This window comes from Dermochelys coriacea, chromosome 10 (genome assembly GCF_009764565.3).
Source record: "Dermochelys coriacea isolate rDerCor1 chromosome 10, rDerCor1.pri.v4, whole genome shotgun sequence".
Taxonomy (NCBI): Eukaryota; Metazoa; Chordata; order Testudines; family Dermochelyidae; genus Dermochelys; species Dermochelys coriacea.
The window spans coordinates 35333066-35358091 of NC_050077.1; the positions used below are offsets into that span (position 1 = coordinate 35333066).

General features: G+C 41.0%; 1 protein-coding gene across 7 annotated transcripts in view; it reads left to right on the forward strand.

Moving 5' to 3' along the window:
• Positions 1 to 25026, forward strand: part of XPO6 (exportin 6) — a 122442-nt gene that overhangs the window by 41674 nt on the left and 55742 nt on the right. For all 7 annotated transcript variants that reach the window (XM_038418805.2, XM_038418806.2, XM_043493528.1 and 4 more), the window contains 5 exons: positions 2196 to 2393; positions 11969 to 12128; positions 12775 to 12852; positions 19922 to 20378; positions 24196 to 24322. In XM_038418805.2, coding sequence (XP_038274733.1) covers positions 2196 to 2393; positions 11969 to 12128; positions 12775 to 12852; positions 19922 to 20378; positions 24196 to 24322 — 1020 coding nt within the window. The remainder of the gene's footprint in view (positions 1 to 2195; positions 2394 to 11968; positions 12129 to 12774; positions 12853 to 19921; positions 20379 to 24195; positions 24323 to 25026) is intronic.

Genomic DNA, 25026 nt, shown 5'->3' on the forward strand with positions numbered 1-25026 from the left:
TCTGTGGTAGAACAGAAAATTGAATCAGAGTCTCCCATGTCCCAGTCCACCACCCTAACCACTGGCGCATCCTTCGTCTTAGGAGAAGTAACTAAGACAAAAATAATAGGGAGACCATGCTATTGTCTAAAGAGGAATTTTATGGAGCTACAAATTCCAGCAATTTGAATTATTTTCATGGGTTTGGCAACCTAGCTTGATTCCTGCCCCTTTCTGCCTCACTGAAAAATGTAGCTCTGAAAAATAATTGTGTCCAGAGCCTAGTAGAACAAAGAAATCACTGTCCAGTGCATAAACTCTAAGGAAATAAACTCCAGGTTAGAGATTCAAATCTTTCTATTTAGAACCTGGAATTTCTAAAATTAATTCCAGCTATCTTAGTCCTGTTTGATCAGCTATATGGCAACAGTGAACTTATCAGCAAAAGCAGGACAGTAAACCCAAAACTTATTCTAGGAGGTTTATGGGGGCTGATATTTTCTGAAAGAGATAGAAAAATGAAAGAGTTTTATTGAAATTCTTCCTCCTCTCCCACTCATCTCTCCTTTCAAATGGAAGCTGCTAGTTGATCTTCTGGGAAAGGGGAACTTGTTACCAAAGACATTGGGCAGGTAGAGGAAGTTACTACTTTAAAATCCCATTTACATGGAAGAAATTTCATGTATACACAGTACACTTCTGGAATTACTCTTAATATGGATTTTTTGTGAGGGCTCTCAGTGTTGTGGGTTTTGTCATTGCCCTGTATTCTTCCTATAAGCAATTCCTTTGTCACTGTTAACCTGTAGCTCTGGACGTTGGCTCCCTACCATAAAATTTTGACCTCTTTGGGAGACTTCATGGTGGCTTCAAGTCTAAATTGCATTGAAGCCTGAATACCGTGAATTGGCTTTGTCATGCCATGAGTTAAAGCTTGCCAGCTTTTATAATGATCCTCTTGACTATATAAGCTATTTGTCTTTAATTTCTGCCTGCCGTGTGCTTCAGACTGGGTAGAGCTATTACCTCAGAAGCAGGCTTCCTGAATCTATTATCCTCAAACATCTACTTAACAGGCTCAGCTACTAATAGCCACTAATGTTCTAGAGCTTCTAAATGGGGTTTCAGCATTGCAGGAAAAATACTTCACAACTCTGCCTTCTTATGGATTTTTGCCATTAAGTGAGTTAAAACTCCTTTACTAAAGTTAGCACTCTTCCATTAAAGGCCTATTGACATGGACTTTCTAAATTTAAAAACTTCAGAAGGCCCATACTTCATCCAAAGCAGAACTTGGTTCTCATTCTACCTTGAAGGAGCTATGATGATTCTCTATTTACTATGATGTTTCCCTTCTTAAAAGAGGAAACCTAGCTGTCGTAGGGTTAAGAGGGCACTGAGACTTTATATGCAAAAATCAGGCCTGCTCCGGCCTGAATTGTTTATACTGAGACTTGCCAACCAGTGACTGTTTTACAGATTCATAAAAACACTGATTCATTCAAGCCATGCTAGTAGAAAAAATGATACTAGAATAATGGAAATTGCCTATATTTTTCAGGATAGAAAATTGTTAGTGTATTGTGATACGAAGCAGCATATGAAAAGGGAAGAACACCATAAATTTGACATTTGGTCATTGAGCTTCTCTTAAAATCAACTTGTCTACCTTTTAGAGTTCCCTATCTTTTATTTAACACATAATGCTGCTTACATTCAAAGCACTTTACAAACATTAAGCAATACATCCTCCAGTTTTGTAAGGGACCTATCCCACTTGCTCCTACCTTAGTTTCTTTATCTGTAGATGTGCCCAGGGCCACACAGAATCACTTTCAAGGTCCAGATTAAGTTCTTGTGCTCTAGATTCTAATTACTTTGACCATTCTTTCACATCTGTCGCAACGCTAGCCAATAGTTACCTGATTTTGGCAGTAAATTAAAGTAGCAATACTTACGATTGCGTCACGTTACTGATTAAGGGTAGTTTTTCACCCATGCACTAGTTGAGGATAACAGACTTGTTGTAAAACTCTGCAAATGAAATGTATTGAAAGACAAAATTTTTCCCAAAGCTACTTGCCTGATAACAAATATCCACTCCTCCATCTGATTCTCTAGACATCGTGTCTAACCACTGATTGTAATGTTGCACTAAAGCCAATTCTCTTTGTGTCTTTTAAGATCTGCTAAATCAGGATGTGCCTCTCTTTCAGAACCTGATCAATAAGATGTGGCTTGGGGTCCCATCTCAAGATAAAATGGAGATACGCAGCTGCCTGCCCAAACTCCTACTAGCTCACCACAAAACTCTACCTTATTTTATCAGGAACAAGCTCTGCAAAGTCATTGTGGACATTGGCCGACAAGACTGGCCTATGTTCTACCATGACTTCTTCACAAACATCTTACAGGTAAGGATGTCTTTGGGAAACTGTGATGAAATCAGGAAATCTTTGATGCCGCTTCATGGAACACTTTTTGTCTAAATTGAAGGCTACCTTTAATGGGAAGACGGGGTGGTCGAGTAAAACCTTTAAGTATCTTATGAATTTATTCATCATTTTTCTTTTGGAGAAAGCTGAAGCAGAAGTAAAATTGCTTTTCATTTCCACCTCCCTTACTTTGACAAATAGTCAGCTATTAGTCTACTGCATAAATTCCTAGATTCCAAGACCAGAAGGGACCATTGTGACCACCTAGTCTGACATCCTGTATAATGTAGGCCATAGAACTTCCCCCAAATTAATTCCTTTTATAAAAACATCTAATCCTGATTTAAAAATTCAGTGATGGAGAATCCACCACAACCTTTGGTAAATTATTCCAATGGTTAACTATGCTCACTGTGAAAAATGTATGCCTTATTTCCAGTCTGAATTTGTCTAGCTTCAACTTTCAGCCATTGGATCATGTTAGACCTTTCTCTTCTAGATTAAAGAGCCTATTTTTAAATATTTGTTTCCCATGTAGGTACTTATAGACCGGGGTGGGCAAACTTTTTGGCCTGAGGGCCACATCGGGGTTGCAAAACCGTATGGAGGGCAGGGTTGGGAAGGCTATGCCTCCCCAAATAGCCTGCCCCCCATCCGCCCCCTCCCACTTCCCGCCTCCTCACTGCCCGCCTCAGGACCCCCGACCCATCCAAACCCCCCTTCTCCTTGTCCCCTGACCGCCCCCTCCTGGGACCCCCACCCCCTATCCCAGCCCCACTTCTCCCTGTCCCTTGACACCCTTCCCTCCAGAACCTCAGCCTCGTCCAACCTCTCCCTGCTCCCCAACCTCCCCTTGTCCCCCTAACCGCCCCCCGGGACCCCACCTCCTATCCAATCCCCCCCGGTCCCTGTCCCTTGACTGCCCCAACCCCTATCCACACCCTAGCCAACCGCTCCCTGTCCCCTGACTGCCCCCCCCGGGACCTCCTGCCCCTTATCCATCCACCCTTCCCCCCGCCCTCTTACTATGCTGCTCAGAGCAGCAGGAGCTTGCAGCCCTGCTGCCCGGCTGGAGCCAGCCACAGTACGCCACCCATGCTGCCCAGCAGGAGCGGCGGGCCAGAGCGCTGGCGGCGTGGCGTGCTGAGGCTGCGGGGAGGGGGGACAACAGGGGATGGGATGGAGGCTAGCCTCTCCAGCCGGGAGCTCAGGGGCCAGGCAGGGTGGTCCCGCGGGCTGGATGTGGCCAGCGGGCTGTAGTTTGCCCACCTCTGTTATAGATGGTGATTAAGTTACTCCTTAACCTTCTCTTTTTGTTAAATGAGCTCCTGAGTCTACTCTATCACTATCAGGCAGGTTTTCTAATCCTTTGATCATTCCCATGACTCTTCTTTTAACCCTCTCCAATATATCAACATCCTTTTTGAATTGTGGACAGCAGCACTGGACATAATTCCAGAAGCAGTCACACAAGTGCTAAATAGAGGTAAAATAACCTCTCTACACCTACTCAAGATTCCACTGTTTATGCATCCCAGGATCACATTAGTGCTCTCAGCCACTGTGTCACACTGGGTCCTCATGTTCCACATAAAACTACAAAAAACTAGAATACAATGTAATTCAGTTCATCCCTCTTGACTTTTGGCAACAACTCCTGTTGCCATATTGATTGTGTTGAAAAAATAAGGAGAGGGATTTGGTAGCCTAGAGTGGCTGATTCTGAGTAACACTAAGGTCCCTTTACATCCACTTTTAGGCCCCTTTCTATTGCCAGAATGATGTCAAGGAGCCTTAGTGTAAATGTGAAATTCAGGCCTATATAAGGACATAATAATGGCCATACTGGGTCAGACCAATGATCCATCTAGCCCAGTGTCCTGTCTTCTGACCGTGGCCAAAGTCATGTGTTTCAGAGTGAATGAACAGAACAGGTAATCAAGTGATCCATCCCCTGTTGCCCATTCCCAGCTTCTGGCAAACAGAGGCTAGGGATACTTCAAAGCATGGTTTTGTATCCCTGCCCATCCTGGCTAATAGCAGTGCCTGTACTTAATAAGCTTCAGTTAGCGAAGGAGCTTTAAGAATTATCTTCTGGGTTTGTTTCAGAACCTTTAATCATCTTTGGTGCACTTTAATCTAGATTAATTTTGTAGGCATTCTGAAAATGTTGAGTAACCATTGTAAATTAACAGTTTAAATGTAGTTTTTTCAAGATTTACGTTTGGTAAGGCTAATAGAACTGAGAGGATAGTGAGAATTTTTGTCAATGGTCTAGAGATTTCTAAATATTTTCATTTGACCGTGTTTGAAACTTGCTTGTATTTTGTGGGGGTTTTCACAAACCGAACTGGTTCACAAAGTAAATTTTAGGACTGTAGCTTAGATTAGTTAAAAACTAAATTTAAGCTGATTTTGAGGAAGCAGTCGTTTTATAAAGTCTTGTTCATCCAGTCAGTGAACGGGAACTATGTGAATTAAGTGATGATCACAGCTGAAATACAGAATTGTTGGAGCCAGCAATGCACAGGGTGAAATTTGTGAGCAGTTTTGCATATTTGTTTGCTATTTGTAAATACACAAGTCTGGATGCTTCACAAATATGAAAGGTCTGAATTCAGCTGTTACAGATTGTTCACCTAATAGTTAAAGAAAAGCTTAAATCATTCAGTTTCTACAAGAATCTCTATAACTTCTTTATCACTGAATTATAGTTGGCCCTCCAAAACTAATAGAGTAGGTTGCTAGTAGATATACTTATCACTGTAGAATCTAAGCACCTGCTGTAATAGACAGAGTTGCTGGTTTGAATGTGGCTGGTGTTTTAAGACTTTGTCATCCCATGTGGGAAGGCATGGATAATTGTAAGAATGTCAGGTTTCAGAGTAGCAGCCGTGTTAGTCTGTATTCGCAAAAAGAAAAGGAGTACTTGTGGCACCTTAGAGACTAACAAATTTATTAGAGCATAAGCTTTCGTGAGCTACAGCTCACTTCATCGGATGCATTTGGTGGAAAAAGCAGAGGAGAGATTTATATATATACACACACACACACACACACACACAGAACATGAAACAATGGGTTTATCATACACACTGTAAGGAGAGTGATCACTTAAGATAAGCCATCACCAGCAGCAGGGGGGGGAAAGGAGGAAAACCTTTCATGGTGACAAGCAAGGTAGGCTAATTCCAGCAGTTAACAAGAATATCAGAGGAACAGTGGGGGGTGGGGTGGGAGGGAGAAATACCATGGGGAAATAGTTTTACTTTGTGTAATGACTCATCCATTCCCAGTCTCTATTCAAGCCTAAGTTAATTGTATCCAGTTTGCAAATTAATTCCAATTCAGCAGTCTCTCGTTGGAGTCTGTTTTTGAAGCTTTTTTGTTGAAGGATAGCCACTCTTAGGTCTGTGATCGAGTGACCAGAGAGATTGAAGTGTTCTCCAATTGGTTTTTGAATGTTATAATTCTTGACGTCTGATTTGTGTCCATTCATTCTTTTACGTAGAGACTGTCCAGTTTGGCCAATATACATGGCAGAGGGGCATTGCTGGCACATGATGGCATATATCACATTGGTAGATGCGCAGGTGAACGAGCCTCTGATAGAGTGGCTGATGTGATTAGGCCCTATGATGGTGTCCCCTGAATAGATATGTGGACAGAGTTGGCAACGGGCTTTGTTGCAAGGATAGGTTCCTGGGTTAGTGGTTCTGTTGTGTGGTGTGTGGTTGCTGGTGAGTATTTGCTTCAGATTGGGGGGCTGTCTGTAAGCAAGGACTGGTCTGTCTCCCAAGATCTGTGAGAGTGATGGGTCGTCCTTCAGGATGGGTTGTAGATCCTTGATGATGCATTGGAGAGGTTTTAGTTGGGGGCTGAAGGTGATGGCTAGTGGCGTTCTGTTGTTTTCTTTGTTGGGCCTGTCCTGTAGTAGGTGACTTCTGGGTACTCGTCTGGCTCTGTCAATCTGTTTCTTCACTTCAGCAGGTGGGTATTGTAGTTGTAGGAATGCATGATAGAGATCTTGTAGGTGTTTGTCTCTGTCTGAGGGGTTGGAGCAAATGCGGTTATATCGTAGCGCTTGGCTGTAGACAATGGATCGAGTGGTATGATCTGGATGAAAGCTAGAGGCATGTAGGTAGGAATAGCGGTCAGTAGGTTTCCGATATAGGGTGGTGTTTATGTGACCATCGCTTATTAGCACCGTAGTGTCCAGGAAGTGGATCTCTTGTGTGGACTGGTCCAGGCTGAGGTTGATGGTGGGATGGAAATTGTTGAAATCATGGTGGAATTCCTCAAGAGCTTCTTTTCCATGGGTCCAGATGATGAAGATGTCATCAATGTAGCGCAAGTAGAGTAGGGGCATTAGGGGACGAGAGCTGAGGAAGCGTTGTTCTAAGTCAGCCGTAAAAATGTTGGCATACTGTGGGGCCATGCGGGTACCCATCGCAGTGCCGCTGATTTGAAGGTATACATTGTCACCAAATGTGAAATAGTTATGGGTCAGGACAAAGTCACAAAGTTCAGCCACCAGGTTAGCCGTGACACTATCGGGGATACTGTTCCTGACGGCTTGTAGTCCATCTTTGTGTGGAATGTTGGTGTAGAGGGCTTCTAAATCCATAGTGGCTAGGAAGGTGTTTTTAGGAAGATCACCAATGGACTGTAGTTTCCTCAGGAAGTCAGTGGTGTCTCGAAGATAGCTGGGAGTGCTGGTAACGAAGGGCCTGAGGAGGGAGTCTATATAGCCAGACAATCCTGCTGTCAGGGTGCCAATGCCTGAGATGATGGGGCGTCCAGGATTTCCAGGTTTATGGATCTTGGGTAGCAGATAGAATACCCCAGGTCGGGGATCCTGTAAGAATGTCATAGTTTAGATTATACCAACACTTCTTTAGTCACAATTCAGCAGTTTTCAAGCATCTTTATAGTCAGTTTCCCTGGCATGTGTTAAGTCTAAATGTATGAAATAACTTTGGGGTTAATTTTTTGTTTTTAAATTAACCCTTGTCATATTTAGGAAAAATACAAACCTAAGTATAAACATGTACTCTTTCAGTGATTATAATTGAGGCTTGATAAAATACTTTGTCAATAAGTAACAATACTGTAATGGGATTAGTTACACTAGATCATATGAGATTTCTGAAGTGTTGTGTACACACAAACTTGCACAGGCTTAATTAAGCCAGTGCAAAGCCTCTGTGTGGTCACTCTTGGGCAGTGTAGATGTACCCTAAGCCTATGTTACAGTGCAGCCACAGCAGCGCTGTGATGTGGGCAGTGTAGTCGCGCTTTATCGCTGGGGGATAAAAAATAACCACCCCGAATGAGGGGTGGTAGCTTTATTGCTGGGAGCATGACTCCTGGCGATAAATTGCTGTCTGTACTGGTGCTTTTCAGCACTGAAACTTTTGTCACTCGGGGGTGATTTTTCACACCCCTGAACAACTAAAGTTTCAGCACTGAAAGTAGCAGTGTAGACACAGCTTTAGTCTACACTAGGAACTTGTGTATAACTACGTCGCTCAAAGGTATGGAAAATCCACACCCCGAGTGACATAGTTGTACTGGCATAAGTTCCTAGTGTAGACACTGATGTTGATGGGAAGGCTTCTCCTGTCAACATAGCTTCCACCTCTCAGGAAGGTGAAGTACCTGTGGCAACAGAAGAAGCAGCACTGTAAGTGTAGACAATCCCTTATTTTGATTGAAGAGTAGTTTATTTGCATTATTTTATAAAAACCAAAATGAGCCTAATTTAAACTGAGGTGTCCACACAGTCCAGTCCACTGACATGACTAAATTAATTTAAAATCACATTTTTAGTCAAACCGCTCTTCGTGTAGACAAGTCCCGCTCAAGTTCTTTAAATCAATTGGCACCTCACCCCTAAAAGTCAAGAGCTCACATGTTGCCACAAATGTATTTTACATTACTTGTCACATTGAGAAATACCAACTCTTCATACGCGGTTTCAGTTACTGATGGAAATCATCTATTTGCACAATAGCCTCTTTGGTGGTGAAAATACAACTTGTATTCTTTCCAGAAACTGACTCGCCAAATCTTGAATAAACAGCTGTCCACAATTAGATCTTTGATTTTTGTGACTTATGAGCAGGCTTTACCTAGGTTTCAATTACAATACTCTCTGAACAGCTACTGATTTTTTGCAATATATTGTGGGATATCTAAGTGACGAGAGAGCCTATTTTGCATATTTTATTTTGTTTCTCACATATTCTCTTTTGCTGGGACATGGGGAGTGCTCCCCCATTCTCTCTAGTTTGTAGTACAAATCCTTAAAAGAAATATGCAAAGAGAAGTGTAGGTGTAGAAAAAATTTATGCTAGACTTTGAAGTACCCAAAAGTGATTAAAGTACCCAAAAGGTGTTCTCATCACAATTGTGTTAGGCCACAGCTTTTAGTTGCTTTTTGAACTACTGACAGATTGTTCAATCCACTGTTTCCTCCTCTTTTGATATATTAATTGACCCAATTTTGTCTGCCATTCAAGCCTTAAAATCATATTTGGAATCTGTAGAAGTCTCTAACCTACTTCTTTTTCAGGGAAAGTATTTTAAGTAATGGAGAAAAGCAATACATTGTATTAAATGGTACTAAGACCCTTGCAGATGGTTTTGCTTAAAGATAGTACAATTTTTCATAGAAAGCTTGATATATTTGTGAAAGTATTAATTCACGTACTGTTAGGATATTGGGTCTTAGCAGTTGCATCCCACTGGTTTTCAATCAACTTCACTAACATCTGAAACTATTCTGGGAAGAAATTTTAAACCATCTTTGAAGTTGACTAAAGCAGTCCAGGTCCCATTTAAATTTTCTCCTCTTGTTTCCTCTTCTCTGTGCCACACACTTGCTTCAGATAACTAATAATGTAAGATCATGTCTGAAGTATGGAGAAGTAGTATATAACTTAAACACAAACCTTTTTTCTTCTGTCTAGAACTACACAAATGCATAGAAGTTGTTGGTGCTTAAATCTGAATTCTTGTTAATTGATATAGCTTCATCAATAGAAGAAGCTTGTCACTTTTGATCTTTTTGTGGGTTATATGAAGAGGGTCTACTCAGATTATACTAAGAACTCACAACTGTGAAAAAAGCATTGATACACTATAAGAAGTTAACCTTTACATGAGTTAATTATAAAAATGTAGGGCTGGAAGGGACCTTGAGAGTCCATCTAGTCCATTCCCCTGCACTGAGGGCAGGACTGGTGTTTTGCCTAATCTGTTGGTAAAAATTTCCAATAGTGGGGATTTTGCAGCCTCCATTGGTGGTCTGTTCCAGAGCTTAACTACCTTTGTAGTTGAGTGTTTTTGGTTTTTTTTATATCTAAGCAAAATCTCCCTTGCTCTAGATTGTCTATTACTACTTGTTCTATCTTCAGTGGACGTGGAGAACAATTGATCAGTCTTCTTTATAACAGCCTGTAACATATTTGAAGACCATTATTAGTCCCCTTTCAGTCATCTTGTCTCAATACTAAACATACCTGGTTTTTTAACCTTTCTCATAGGTCAGGTTTTCTAAACCTTTTATCATTTTTGTTGTTGCTCTCTGGACTCTCCCCAGTTTGTCCACATCTTTTTAAAAATGTGTGGTCCAGAACTCAGGTGTCACTAGCGCTGAGTATAGCAAGACAGCTACCTCACGTGTCTTACATACGACAGTCCTATTAACACATCCTAGAATGTTAGCCTTTTTTGGGGGGAGGGGGGCAACAGCATCACATTGTTGATTCACTCAATTTGGGAGCCGCTATAACTCTCAGATCCTTTTCAGCTGTACTATTACCTAGCCTGTTCCGCATTTTGTAGTTCTGCATTTTATTTTTCCTTCCTAGGTGCAGAGTACTGCACTTGTCTTTATTGAATTTCAAACTGTTTGTGTCAGACTAGTGCTCTAATTTGTGAAGGCTGTTTTGAATTCTAATCTTGTCCTCCAAAGTGCTTGCAACCCTTCCCAGCTTGCTGTCATCTGTGAACTTTAATGACTTTAATAATGGAGTGGAGAGTATGCTTAATGAAAATATTGACGAATACTGGACCGAGGGCAAACACCTGTGGAGCCCCATTAGGTATGCCTTCCCCAGTTTGACAGCGTTCCATTGATAGCTACTCTGAGTACAGTTTTTTACAGTTACTATATGGTGCATCCACCATAGAGTAGTTTCATCCAATCAGTGATGTCATGATACATGTGTGAGATGCCCATCTAACTTGCATGAGTAAAATGGAGTTGCTGTGATATCTTGTGATGCATCATGATCCACTTGGAAGTTGGCTGCAATTAATCTTCAGCACCAACACAAACTAGAACATAAAAAACGTGCCAGCCAGACTGTTGCCCTGTTAGACAGGCCATAAACATTACCACAAGGGTGCTTAGTTTCCAAAAATCAAACTCTCCTACAGTTGCCATTAGGTTCCATCTACACTGGCTCTTTTTCACACGCTTAAAGTGTTAAAACATATCAGGCTAAATTAGTTTATGATCAGGTCTGGCAAGTTATATGAATGGGGCAAAAACTACATAAAGCAGATTGACTTATGACTCCCAAAGATTACCCTATTATTGTGCTTTTCTTTAGCTATACTTCGAGAGAGTAGTGAATATCTGGTGTCTAATATTCTAGGCTAGAAATAAAGGTTCCTTTAAGTTTTGAAAACAGTTTGAGGTTCAACACATTCCCCAATCTCTCACCTCCTCAGTTCTTGAATTTATTTAAATTTAACATGTCAAGGTATCTAAACCAGGCTTTAGATACCTTGAAAACATGAAATGTACAGTAGAGTAATGACAGGTTTCAGAGTAGCAGCCGTGTTAGTCTGTATTCGCAAAAAGAAAAGGAGAACTTGTGGCACCTTAGAGACTAAAATTTATTGGAGCATAAGCTTTCGTGAGCTACAGCTCTCTCTGGACCCACTTCGTTCTCTTCTGTACCCATTGGAGAAAGGACACTTCTTGCTTTAAAGTAAATGTGATTTACAATAGCATTGAAGTGAGTAGGCCAGGAGAGACTAGAAAATCCTTAATTACTGTTTCTTTTTATGTAATTTTGGCTGCAGTTACTTATGATCTTAATTTCCACTGGTGTAGCTGCTTGGTTGGTGGCATATGTTCCTAGCATGAGAGAACTACTTCAGGAGCAGTCTGTCATTTAAAGAGGTCTGTGATGCAGTCCTAATGATGAGCGACCTCCACAAAGGGAGAGGAAACAGATTCTGACTTGTAAACATGTTGGACCAAGGAACATCTGTGACAGCATGAAAGCTCTATTGAGATCCCAAGGATTCCCATGCTACTAGGATTGGTACATCATGATCATAAACTGCTGCTTCAGGAAAACAACAATCCATAGTTATGTTCCCCCAAAGTATACTGCAAAAAATGGTGTAGCGATGAGCATGGCCCCAGAAACTTGGGAGTGTCCATAAAGACTGATCTTGTCGGTTTCTATAACACTTAATCAATGAACAAAATGCTAGTGACATTGTTCACATCTTGTTTGTTCTTCCAGTTGATTCAGTCCCCTGTGACCACTCCTCTTGGGCTGATCATGCTAAAGACTACATCAGAAGAGTTGGCGTGCCCCAGGGAGGATCTTAGCGTGGCACGGAAAGAAGAGTTACGCAAACTGCTCCTGGATCAGGTCCAAACGGTACTTGGGCTTCTCACAGGTAAGTATAACTGCACTTGTAGGGTTAGAACAAATATATGTCCCCTGCCCCTTACTGCAACAATGTATGAATATGTAAATGCTGGCAGACTTGCAGCTGTGAAGCTGATAATTCAGTGAAACAAGAACCCCACTAGTTATGTAGTGACTGCTTCCTACTAGCTGAGTTCTTAATTCTGCTGTGTAAATAGCTTCTTGAATAGCTTATAATGAAATCTGATGACTAAAACTAGATTATGCAGCACAGTAGCTGTAATAGCTATGCTTGGTCATTTTTGTTTATAAAGATGGACTTGGACCAAGCAGATATGCTCCCATGCATGAGAACTTAGTGTTGTCTTTAACTCTTTATAAATGAAGAGCGCTACAAGTTTTATTATTAAGTGCTGTACAAGTGCTAATCTCCACAACCGCCTGTGAGGATACTTTATTTCTTGTGCTGTTACTGCAGTAAAAAAGGAATAAGATCTAACCTATACATCTGAAAGTGTCTAGCTCAGATGCACTTAAGTTTCTCAGGTTAATTGCATATACCTTGAGGTGGCTATCCTAAATTAAGGAAATTTGGGATAAAGATAGTAGCCCTGTATGAAGTGTCTATGAACCTAGCTGGGCTCACAGCACACTCTCTTCCTCTTTCTTGGCAGGTATTTTAGAGAGCATCTGGGACAAACATAGTGTTTCTTCTGCCACTCCACCACCATCCCCATCTTCAGGAGAAAGTGGTATGGATTACTAAAATTTAATATTTAATTTGTATATATTGGACATAGATTTTTGGTTGCCAACATAAACCAAAACCGCTAAGGTACCCACAGTACATAGCACAGATCTATCCCTGTCGTAACATTTCCTTCCCAAATAGTGATCCATAGTCAGACAAATCTTTGACTGGAAAGATATGCCTTGTGCTGTGCTCTGAAAGTCACCAGATTTAGGTGGACAAGGAAGTCTGCAAAAATAGGAGGGCCAATCAATCATGACAGACCAAATTTGACTGGTGTTGCAAGCCTGTGTGCTAGGTAGGAATGCCACTCACTCAAATTCAGCCCAGCCACTCCTCTGTCATACCAATAGGGAAGGGACTCTACCATTACGCCAGCCAACTCCGGTCAGCGCTGTTCCCACCTGTCGCGTCCTTGCCACATTCAGATTCTCAGAAGTGGGGGGCGTGGTGCTATCTTAAAAGGTATGGGGGCAAGGCCCTTTTGCCGGCTTCCCCTGTCTCCGGCACATATGGGACCAGCAGAGGAAGCAATCTCCAGGGCTGGGGACTCTCCACTGAAAATGTGCTACTTCCATTCAAGACTGCATATGTGGGCATCTAAGTTGTCAGCGCCTTTCCTGTTGCAGTGGTGCAGAGGAGGAAAGACTGTCAAAAAAGAGCCAGTCCCTAAACTGTGTCTGACATTAGTGTGGGCTTTCATCTATGAATTGCCGCTGTAAGTGCATGGGAAGCCTGGAAAGACTGCAGTCTTAGCTGTTTCATAGATTCCAAAGCCAGAAGGGACCACTGTGATCCAGTCTGACCTTTAACTTCTAATATACAGCTGTGGCTTTCAACTCCCTATCAATAACATATACTCTCTACCCACTTCCTCCTCTGACTACATACACAGCCGCTCGCACAGCACCATTAGGACAAGTAACTGCCTTTAGAGCTTGGCTATGCATCTGCTTTACAGCTGATTCATATGCTTGTCTCCCTTCACTAGCTTTGAAAATGGAGCGTGCACATTGCTTAAATGACTAAGATAATGTGCGTATTATAGATAGTTATGCTTTTGCAATTTGGAGGAAAGGGAACTTGTAGACCCAGGCGATTGAACAGGAGTAAATCCCACCCCATTGTTCTGAGGACCATCAATTTCCTTGCTGTCATGTATCAAATGGTCCGAGTTCAACTAGGCTTCTTTCTGCAGCAACTAAAGAGTCGTAGCCCTCTCTTCCTCCCTTGTTTTGAGAAACAAGAACAAATATTGTGATGCAGTTTCCCATCTAGTTGTATAAAGTAGAGTTTAATTGAAACAGATGTTAAATTAAAAACCTCTCCGAAGTTGGCTCTATCCTCCACAGAAAAATTTCACAAACTTGTGCTAGTTAAGGATGTTTAAATCTAAAATGTCAAGTCTCGTAGAGAAAAGAGGAAATTCTTCTACCAAAACAGTGTCTTATTTCTTCACACTAGTGTTGACATGCAGTTACAGTAAAAGCTTCTAGATAACATAGTGCATCCTGTGAATTAATACAGTTCTTCCGCTGTAGTAAAACTAAAGATGTGTGTTGGAACAGATTCCACTTTTCTTCTCCCTTGCCATTAAGAACAACTACGCTGATGAACTGATACAGATCACTTCTCTGTGCTCAAACTGCTCTAGTCAGTTTACTTAGGCTGAGTAACTCCAAAGGTTAACCAAATGAAAGAACTAAACCTTAGTGCAGTAGCTTTGAGGGCTGCACATGTTAAGATATTAGTGTATGTATCTGAAACTCCTCTAGAAGAACAGTGGTGCCTAATTGTCAAGTGAAAAATTCTTTAACCCTGTTGCAGGCTAAGTATTTGAAGAATCTGAGTATTAACAAAATAAAATAGTACAAAATAGCATATTGCAAGAATGAATTGCATTGTTTGGGCTAGATTGGTTCCCTGTATGTAAGCTTGGCACTGATATGGGCATGCCTTCCTTACACTGCTGTTCAACTAGTATATTTTTGTAGTGCAGTGTTGATTTGCCAAGATTGTCTTTGGAAAAACACTTGATTAATGCTAGTTTGGCATTGCTAGTAGCAAATGACTCAAAAGATTGGAGTGATAAATAACAGGGACAGGGCATTCATACAGAGTAGCATGGATTGCTTGGTAAATCAAGCCCATTCAAACTGTGTGTTTTAGTACAGCCAAAGCAAGGCCATGCATATAAGAACAAAAAAGGCAGACTATGCCTATAGAATGGGGGACTGTATCCTGGATAGCAGTGATTCTGAAAAGACCTCCATAGGAGTCGTAGGAATAAGCAATTCACCATGAGCGCCTGTGCAGTACTGTGGCAAGAAAGAGCTACGGTGATCCTTGGATGTATAAACGGGAGTAGGAAGGTTTCTTTACCTGTGTGTATGATGTTGGTGAGACTGATACTGGAATAGTGTGTCCAGTTCTGGTGTCCATATTTTATAAAGAAGGTTGAAAATTAGAGAGGGTGCAGAAAAGAACCAGAAAAATTATTTGAGGGCTGGAGAAAATACCTCAGTGAGAGACCTAAAGAGTCCAATGTTTATCTTATCATAAAGAAGATTGAGAAGTTATGTGATTAGTGTACAAGTACCTCCATTGGGAGAAAATCCAGGTGCTAAAGGGTTAGCGCAGAAAGGTGTAACCAGAACCAGTGGCTGGAAGTTAAAGCCAGATAAAGTCAAACTAGACTCGGATTCCCAGGCCAGAAGGGACCATTGTCATTATCTAGTCTGACCTCCTGTATAATACAGGCCAGAGAACGTCCCAGAATAATTCCTACAGCAGATCTTTTAGAAAAACATCCAATCTTGAATTAGAAATAAAGCACAAGTTTTAACATTACAGGGTATTAACCATTGGAATAAACTACCAAGGGGGAGTGGTGGATTCTCTCTCTCTTGTCTACAAATAAGGCCGGATGCCTTTCTGGAAGATGTGCTTTAGTCAGATGCAAGTTATTGGGCTCAATACAGGGACAACTGGATGAAGTTCTGTGGCCTATGCTTCATAGGAGATCAAGATTGGATAATTTACTGGTCCCTTTGGGCCTGAATCTTTGAATCTCTAAAACTATTTGAGATCAAGTACTTAAGCTTGTCAGGTCACAAGTGATTCCAGTTCATATAATAAAGCATCTGTGTTTTACTAATGAGACATACAGAGTCTTTAACTTTAATTTTTCTATTAGCATAGATGGCCCTTAGCACTTTCCTCTTTTTTTATAAGTTTGAATGTAATTAACTATATACTTAGGTATGAAACTTTCAAACAATAAGGGCTGGGATCCTGTATTTAAGCTCTATAAATGTGTATCAGCTGTATTTACAACCAGAACTCTCTTTTTAGAACTTAGTAAGTCTGCAGTGTTTCCATGCTTTCTAGGGAAAGCAAAGAGAAATAGTTAAAAGACCCCTTAAATCTGTTTAAGTGGCATTTATGCATTGTAGTAGCTTCACATTTTCCATACTTAGGGTAGGTCTACACAGCTGCTGATAAAGCGCTGCCCGTTAAAGCAGCAGCACTTTAACGTGGCTGTGTAGTCGCAGCGTCAATGCTGGGAAAGAGCTCTCCCAATACTGCAATAAAACCACTTCTGCGAGGGGAATAGGTACCAGCGCTGGGAGTGCGGCACCCAGCGCTGCAGGACTATCTACGCTGCCACTTTACACCACTGAAATGTGCATTGCTCGGGTGTGTTTTTTCACTCCCCTGAGTGAAGAAAGCTTCAGCATTGTAAGTGGCAGTGTGGACAAGGCCTAACACACAAGCAACAAAACTTCCGCAACCTTAGGCCCTCTGGTGGGAAATACTGGGGTCTTTGAATCAGCAGCATGTTGTTGAATGGTTTAAGTTCTGAGCCGGCCTCTCTTAAAGTGTTGCTTTACTTGAAAGTGACTACATGAAAATGGTACTACTATAGTCAAATCTGTTGCCTGGATATATTCAGCCATATGTAATGAACAAAGTGAATAACTAAAAAAAATTTAAAATGAACTGCCTCAATTCTACTAACCATGCAGAATTTAACATAGCAAGGGGAGAGTGACTTTGAACCTCTTTCTCCTTGTGCATCAACATAATTGTTCCATAGAATCATAACTTATTTGTTAATTCTCAGTTGTAGCTGACAGACTCCCTTAAAAGCTATGAGGTTGCATAGTTGTGTCTGAGAGCATAATTTCATGACAGTGCGTCTATATATATCACAGAGGACCGAATCTAATTTGCACAATGTCTTCCTGGTGGTGATACACAAGAAAGTAAAACCCTAGTTTGATTTAGATTCTTTGTTGCATTTGCGGGAGGGTAGAAGGAGGCAGGAGAGCTGAACCAGGTAACATTTCATCTGCAATGTTAACATAGATGTAAATGGTGTGAGGCTGTGAGAATCTGGAAGTTAAGATCTAAAGGACAGAAGCATCCAGTTACTCAGTCCAACATCATGCGTCATTCACAGTGCTGAGAAGCACTTGTCAGAATTAACTGGAAAATGTGTGTAAGCAAATGTAAAGGGCGGTTCTGAAGCTACTGGTGATAGCAGCCACCTTACTAAAAATGAAAAGGAGTACTTGTGGCACCTTAGAGACTAACAAATTTATTAGAGCATAAGCTTTTGTGAGCTACAGCTCACTTCATCGGATGCATTTGGTGGAAAAAACAGAGGGGAGATTTATATACACACACAGAGAACATGAAACAATGGGTTTATCATACACACTGTAAGGAGAGTGATCACTTAAGATAAGCCAGCAGCAGTGGGGAGAAAGGAGGAAAACCTTTCATGGTGACAAGCAAGGTAGGCTATTTCCAGCAGTTAACAAGAACATCTGAGGAACTGTGCGGGGTGGGGTGGGGGGGAGAAATACCATGGGGAAATAGTTTTACTTTGTGTAATGACTCATCCATTCCCAGTTTCTATTCAAGCCTAAGTTAATTGTATCCAGTTTGCAGATTAATTCCAATTCACCAGTCTCTTGTTGGAGTCTGTTTTTGAAGCTTTTTTGTTGAAGGATAGCCACTCTTAGGTCTGTAATCGAGTGATCAGAGAGATTGAAGTGTTCTCCAACTGGTTGACAGAGCCAGAAGAGTACCCAGAAGTCACCTACTACAGGACAGGCCCAACAAAGAAAATAACAGAACGCCACTAGCCATCACCTTCAGCCCCCAACTAAAACCTCTCCAATGCATCATCAAGGATCTACAACCTATCCTGAAGGACGACCCATCACTCTCACAGATCTTGGGAGACAGGCCAGTCCTTGCTTACAGACAGCCCCCCAATCTGAAGCAAATACTCACCAGCAACCACACAACAGAACCACTAACCCAGGAACCTATCCTTGCAACAAAGCCTGTTGCCAACTCTGTCCACATATCTATTCAGGGGATACCATCATAGGGCCTAATCACATCAGCCACACTATCAGAGGCTCGTTCACCTGCGCATCTACCAATGTGATATATGCCATCATGTGCCAGCAATGCCCCTCTGCCATGTACATTGGTCAAACTGGACAGTCTCTACGTAAAAGAATGAATGGACACAAATCAGACGTCAAGAATTATAACGTTCAAAAACCAGTTGAACACTTCAATCTCTCTGGTCACTCGATTACAGACCTAAGAGTGGCTATCCTTCAACAAAAAAGCTTCAAAAACAGACTCCAACGAGAGACTGCTGAATTGGAATTAATTTGCAAATTGGATACAATTAACTTAGGCTTGAATAGAGACAGGGAATGGATGAGTCATTACACAAAGTAAAACTATTTCCCCATGTTTTTTCTTCCCCCCCCCCCCCCACCCCAGCCCCCACTGTTCCTCAGATATTCTTGTTAACTGCTGGAAATAGCCTACCTTGCTTGTCCCCATGAAAGGTTCTCCTCCTTTTCCCCCCCCCCCCCCTGCTGGTGATGGCTTATCTTAAGTGATCACTCTCCTTACAGTGTGTATGATAAACCCATTGTTTCATGTTCTCTGTGTGTGTATATAAATCTCCCCTCTGTTTTTTCCACCAAATGCATCCGATGAAGTGAGCTGTAGCTCACGAAAGCTTATGCTCTAATAAATTTGTTAGTCTCTAAGGTGCCACAAGTACTCCTTTTCTTTTTGTGAATACAGACTAACACGGCTGCTACTCTGAAACTTGCTAAAAATAGTGTCACTTATATTAGGGTAGGAGATCAATCACAGATTGTAAATCCCATCAAAACTTCATTAAGCACTTTAAAAGTAATCTACTGAGGCAAGATGGAAACTGGATTGTAGTCTCTCATGCTATCAGTGTCTCCAATTACTTCATTTTTAATAAGAGGCTAAAAAAGGCAAAATGTGAATAAAAATTTGAACTGTAATATGTCAAGTGCTTATGAAGTTCTACATATTGCTATGTGATCTACATACTTTTGAGATACTTGTTAAATATGATCTAGTCCATATTAGAAATGAATACCTTCTAAATATTTATTTTTTTGTAAGTAAGCATTGTATTACAGACAGAATCCACAAACTTTATTTTACATGCATGGAAAACATAACTTTGCCAATGATTTCATTATGCAAGTAAATTTTATAGCCAGCTCCTAAACCCTAAAATAGGTTTATAATGAAAATGCTACCAGAGCCCTAATTAAAGCAGTGCTCTTGTGTGCCTCACCAGTAAAGCTGGCAATGTAAAATGCTGCAGTACAGAGCTGAATTCTAGCTTTCATTCAATTGTTTTATATACCGCCTCTCAACTGCCGTGCCGCCTGCTGCGGAGTGACTTAGCCAGACGGAAAGGTTTGGTCAGTCTGAAACTTTAGAACACAAAGGAGGTAGCTGAGGTGAGACGGGATTGCCTGGTATGCTTTGTAGAATCATATCGCTATTAATGGCATGTTGCATTGAATGCTTGTCTTTAGACATTTAACTTGTTAAATGCATAAAGAGCAGCAGTTAAATGCAAAAAAAAAAAAAAAAAATTCTTTTGATTTATGGTCAGGATTTAACTCTACACATCTAGTTCCCCTCTGATTGGTATGCATACTGTGATTTAGGAGTGCATATGCTTTATTTCCTAGGTGGTGACCTATTAAGTAGCCTGTTGCAGAGTCCCAGTGCGGCCAAATTATTGAATCAGCCAATCCCTATCCTTGATACAGAGAGTGAATATATTTGTTCCCTAGCATTGGAGTGCCTGGCCCACCTCTTCAGCTGGATCCCTCTGTCTGCCAGCATCACTCCTTCACTCCTCACCACCATATTCCACTTTGCCCGCTTTGGCTGCGACACCCGAGCCAGGAAGATGTCCTCTGTCAATGGCAGCAGCCAGAACTCTGTCTTGGGTCAGGAGCGTGGTAGGCTTGGGATCCTGGCAATGTCTTGCATCAATGAACTTATGTCAAAGAACTGCGTGCCTATGGAGTTCGAGGAGTATTTGCTGCGAATGTTCCAGCAGACATTCTACCTCCTGCAGAAGATTACCAAGGAGAACAATGCCCACACGGTGAAGAGCCGGCTAGAGGAACTGGATGAAAGGTAAAACAAATCAACCAGCTAAGTAACTGTGGTAGGATCTTTTGCTTACTAAAAGACTGTCTATACTGACTTGCTGTCATGCATGGTGTGTTTTAATCACCTTTTTTACAGAGCTCTGTGCTGCTGAAGGAGAGCAGGAAGGTAGGTGTGTTCAGGTAAGTTGGTGGCAGGAGGGTTGACTTTGCAAAGTGACTGGTAGTGTAGGTTTGTATTCTTTCCTATCCTCTTCCTCCCCACTCCCCCATTCGTTGCTGTTTGACTGCAGGTGTGAGGTGGCACAAGAGCTGAACCTGCCCTTCATTCAGTTGCAGCAGAGCAACAGAAGAAGCACAGTGAGGTAAAGGAATGGAAGTATTCCCTTTTCAGTTGATATCTGCCATCTGTCTGTTTTAAAGTCATGTTTAAAAGGAGTGGGCGGCATGCTCCAGGTCACTCCATGGCTTTGAAGAGAATGAAAACTGGTCAGTTTCATACCTCATATTGGGACTTGAGAAGCATTTTAAAAAAAACAAAAAAACAAAAACAACTTTACAGGATTTTGGAAACTTGAGTTTGCTTGGAGTGTTAATACGCTAATTAACCAGCCTTATGAAAGTAGTCCCAAAATTGAAGGCTCCTTCATGCATTTGTTAATTATAACTTATATCTGTGTAAAGGCTGGATAAGTGGAAGCACCTGGGAGTCTTCTGATTCCTTTTTCACTTCCAGAGGGATATGAGGAAACTGGTTGCCTAATTCAGTTACAAATCTTTGACATCTTTCATGAAGAGATACTTCCACTTGTTTTGACAGGAGGGAAAGTCATGTTGTGTGGTTGAACTTTCCATGGGTTGAAATAGTCATTAGTGTGGCATAGCAGACAACTATGGATGTTAGCTTCTGTTACAGCACTGCTGTAGGTTTTAACTTTGGGAGCTGGGCTGTCTCCTGATGCTAATGTTGGCAGGATACATTTTCTGATATTGTAATTATGCAAATGTATCCAGATTCACAATTGTAGCCTGTTGCTGTGGATGCATGTTGATAGAAGTAGATGAGCATGGCACTGCACTACCAAACTTCTACTAAACCTTTGATCTTCTTCCCAGACATGACACCCAAGTTTCAATCAAAAGGTTAATGGGTGTGCACAACAGAGGCACTTTGTAACTTCAACACAGGTGTAAGTCCTGGTTTAGCAAAAACAGGTCAATATATAATACAGATGCAGTGCATCTCTCTCTCTCTCTCTCTCTCTCTCTCTCTCAAATTGCCTTAGATCTTTTTCAGCTGGCTTCTTTAGATATATTTTTAACTCTCTTGGAATTTAAATCTAGATTAACAGTGAATTCTAATTATCAATTTCCTTGACTATCCCATTAGTTTCGACATTACTTAGTTTCCTAAAATCAGGTATTGGATAGCGAAATTGAAATCTCTAATTATATGTTCATTTGGGCACATGGATAGAGAACAGATGTTTCCATGAAAGTTAAGCCAAGTTAGTAATGCTGCAGTGGGAAAGAGTTCTTTCCCTACCACCCCTAGCAGTGTAACAGACTTCAGTGCACAGGGATTTTTCTACACAGGCTATGGAAGTTCTTCTAGAGCTGAGTTTGATTTTTACATGTTGAACACAAAATGAGTGCTTTTGGTGGTGGTCATGTTCAAAGATCTTGAGGTCCATAAGTGAATCTCCCTTTTTGTTAATGCTTAATATGATTTGAATCACGGATGTAACCTAGATATTTTGGCTTAACTTTATAGACTTCTCTAGCTTTTTCATGAGTAAAACATTCTCTGGACAGGTTGTCCTACAATCTCTCTCCCTCCTGTGGATTAAAGATGCTGCAGGCTGTCAAATGATTTTCCTTTCTTTGTTTTAAGTTTAGCTTGATTTACAAGACTTGAAGACTTGGAATTGACTCAAGTCAAGTTGTCTTCTCACTTGCCATTTTTAACTTGGCATGCTGCTGAACAAAGCTGACGTTGCAAAATAGTGTGAAACTACATAGCAGTACCTTATCTTCTACCTTTAAAACCTTGATTTCCTTAAAAGTTCACTCTTATCTGGTACAGGAGTGACATGGGGTGATGGTTGGTTACTAGTTACTTTTATTTATCATGGAGTTAGCGCAGTTTTGAGCCTTCTTGATCTTGTAAACCAGTACAGAAAATGTTAACTTTAACCACATTTTGCAATATCCTATTTGTGTGGCATTTAATTTCAAGTTTCCAGTACCTTTAATGAAATTGGAAGTGTAGTAACTAAGTATAAATGCTAATTCCAAAGCTGACGACTGGCTTAGTGGCTCCTAGAGGCCTACATCCATATAAAACTTTCAGCAGACCTTGGCTTAAAGAAAGCACTGAGCTCAGGATAACTGTTTCGCATTAGGTCGCTTTAGTTTTGAAGTATTTGGCCAATGACCAGTACATGCTTAGTGGGAGTCCCTCTTGCTAAGGAGACTGGTGCCAAATGAACTATAAATATAGTCTTACTACTTCATGCATTCCAGCAATTGTGTGGGTGCAAAGTTTCATAGTGACCAGTCAGGGAATAATGCAACTTGCTGTTCCTGTTTAGTAATGACTCTCTCTAGTTTGGAGCTAGCTTTGTTCAACTAAAAGGAACAATTTTTCTCACAGTGAGGTATGCTAGACAGATAGTGTTTCCCATCAGCACAGCTGTAATAAGGGGCTGTCGTTCCTGAGTGTCTTAGAATTTTGCCACTACAATTATTTTGGTGTCTTCAGCTGTGTGATGTTTCTTTTTTTTTTAATTTCTTGAAATACTTTTTGATATTTAAGAACTCTAAACTGTCACATCAGTGGGAGAGATCGGCTTTTCAGCAGTGCAGTAATGTAACTACATCAATGGGGTTCTTGGTATTAGAATGTTCCACAAAGCATCCTGTGCAGTGATGGCATACAGGTAGTTGTTTTCTTGCAGTCAATACGTAATTAAAATGATATCCTAAACTCTGGTAAAGCTCCATATTGCACAGTGCATGTTCACTCCACAGTAACAGCCCACACTGCAGTGGCCTTTATAATTTTTTTTTTTTAGCAATGCTTTCTTGAAGCCTTAACTATTTACACTGCCATGAAAGTGTGTCTAAATTTTGGTGGTAGGTTCATTTTTGGGCCCTTCACTTCATATACTGTAGCATCAGAAAGACATAGTGTTAATCGTGGAACTGACTAATCCTAGATCTGGGATAAAAACTGACAAGGAGTGTTTAAATCAAGACTGCCTCCCTTCCTAAAAGAGATGGTCTAGTTCAATCACAAGCTCTTGGACTTGATGCAGGAATTACAAGGTTGTATTCGCCCAGTACCCGGTGTACTTTCTGTTTAATCTCTGTGACATGGGTGTTGCTGTTGGTGTGTTTTTACTACCAGAAAATCAATTCCCAATGTCTGTGTGTATCCCGTTCAACAGTATCTCCTGAGTGCTACATTCTGTTGACTAATCCCATCCATATCCATTCAGCTACGATGGGTCTTGCTGCTAAATATTTGTAGCACTAATGGGGTTGCTTATCTGAAGGCCTTATTTAATTCATATTGTTTTATCTGAACACTAAAGTTGCTTTTGACTAGACTGTCTTTTCTGCTGTGTTTCAGGTGTTAATGGAATGAAGGGTTGCCCGTCCTGTAGGTAATTGTTGCAGGGCTTTATATTTTAATTGTACTACTGGCTATTAAATGTAGTTTTTGGGGTTTTTTTAATGAAAAGGTTTTGAGTGAATTTTTCACTATTTCAATGAAATTATTTTCCCCCCCATGGCTTCCTTCATGTTTCATCAGCTATTTTCTCTCCTTTTTCGTCTAGCTACATTGAGAAGTTTACAGATTTTCTGCGTCTCTTTGTAAGCGTCCACCTAAGGAGGATTGAATCATACTCTCAGTTCCCAGTGGTTGAATTTTTGGCTCTCTTGTTCAAATACACCTTTCATCAGGTACAGCACTGACACTGCTTTTATCTTATTCCATTCTTCTTTGTATGTCCTAACCATGCAGGATACGAGTAAAGGATAGCTTATTTCCCAATAGGTCTGATAGCTTAAAGGCAGCCCACTAAAACTTCAGTTTCATGCCTTTTCAGCAACTGAACGTGTTATCATGCAGATTTCTACTGGCTTAACACTTTTGGACTTCTTGGAAGCCTTCATTTACTTTCTAATAGCATAACATGCAGGAAATCTTGCTCCTGGCCCCAATAGTTGAAAAACAGTCAGATGTAGTTATCTTACATGAATGACTTGGCTGGCTTTGATCTTTGCTGCTGTTTTAATTGGGTTTGAAGAAACTTTTTTGAAAAATTTCTGTATAACCCCCACACATCTATGCTGGGGGCTGGCTTTTTTGTCACTTCTGAAACTGTTGCTTTTACAGCTTCTCTCAGGCTTCATGTGGGATGATTTTTATCTTTTTTTTTTTTTTTTTTTTTTTCCCCCCCACATACCATGGCCTAGAGTGAGCGTCACCTTAAACCTGCTACAAGATTAACTGCTTTCACAACATTCAATTAAACTTACAACCTTATTTGCACTTGTAATTATTCATATGTTGTGACTGGGGCAGGAACTGCGACAGGAAAGATACTTGCATAGTTCAAAGCCACAGTGGGAGTCGGTCAGAAGTGGGACTAGAGCCTGGGAGG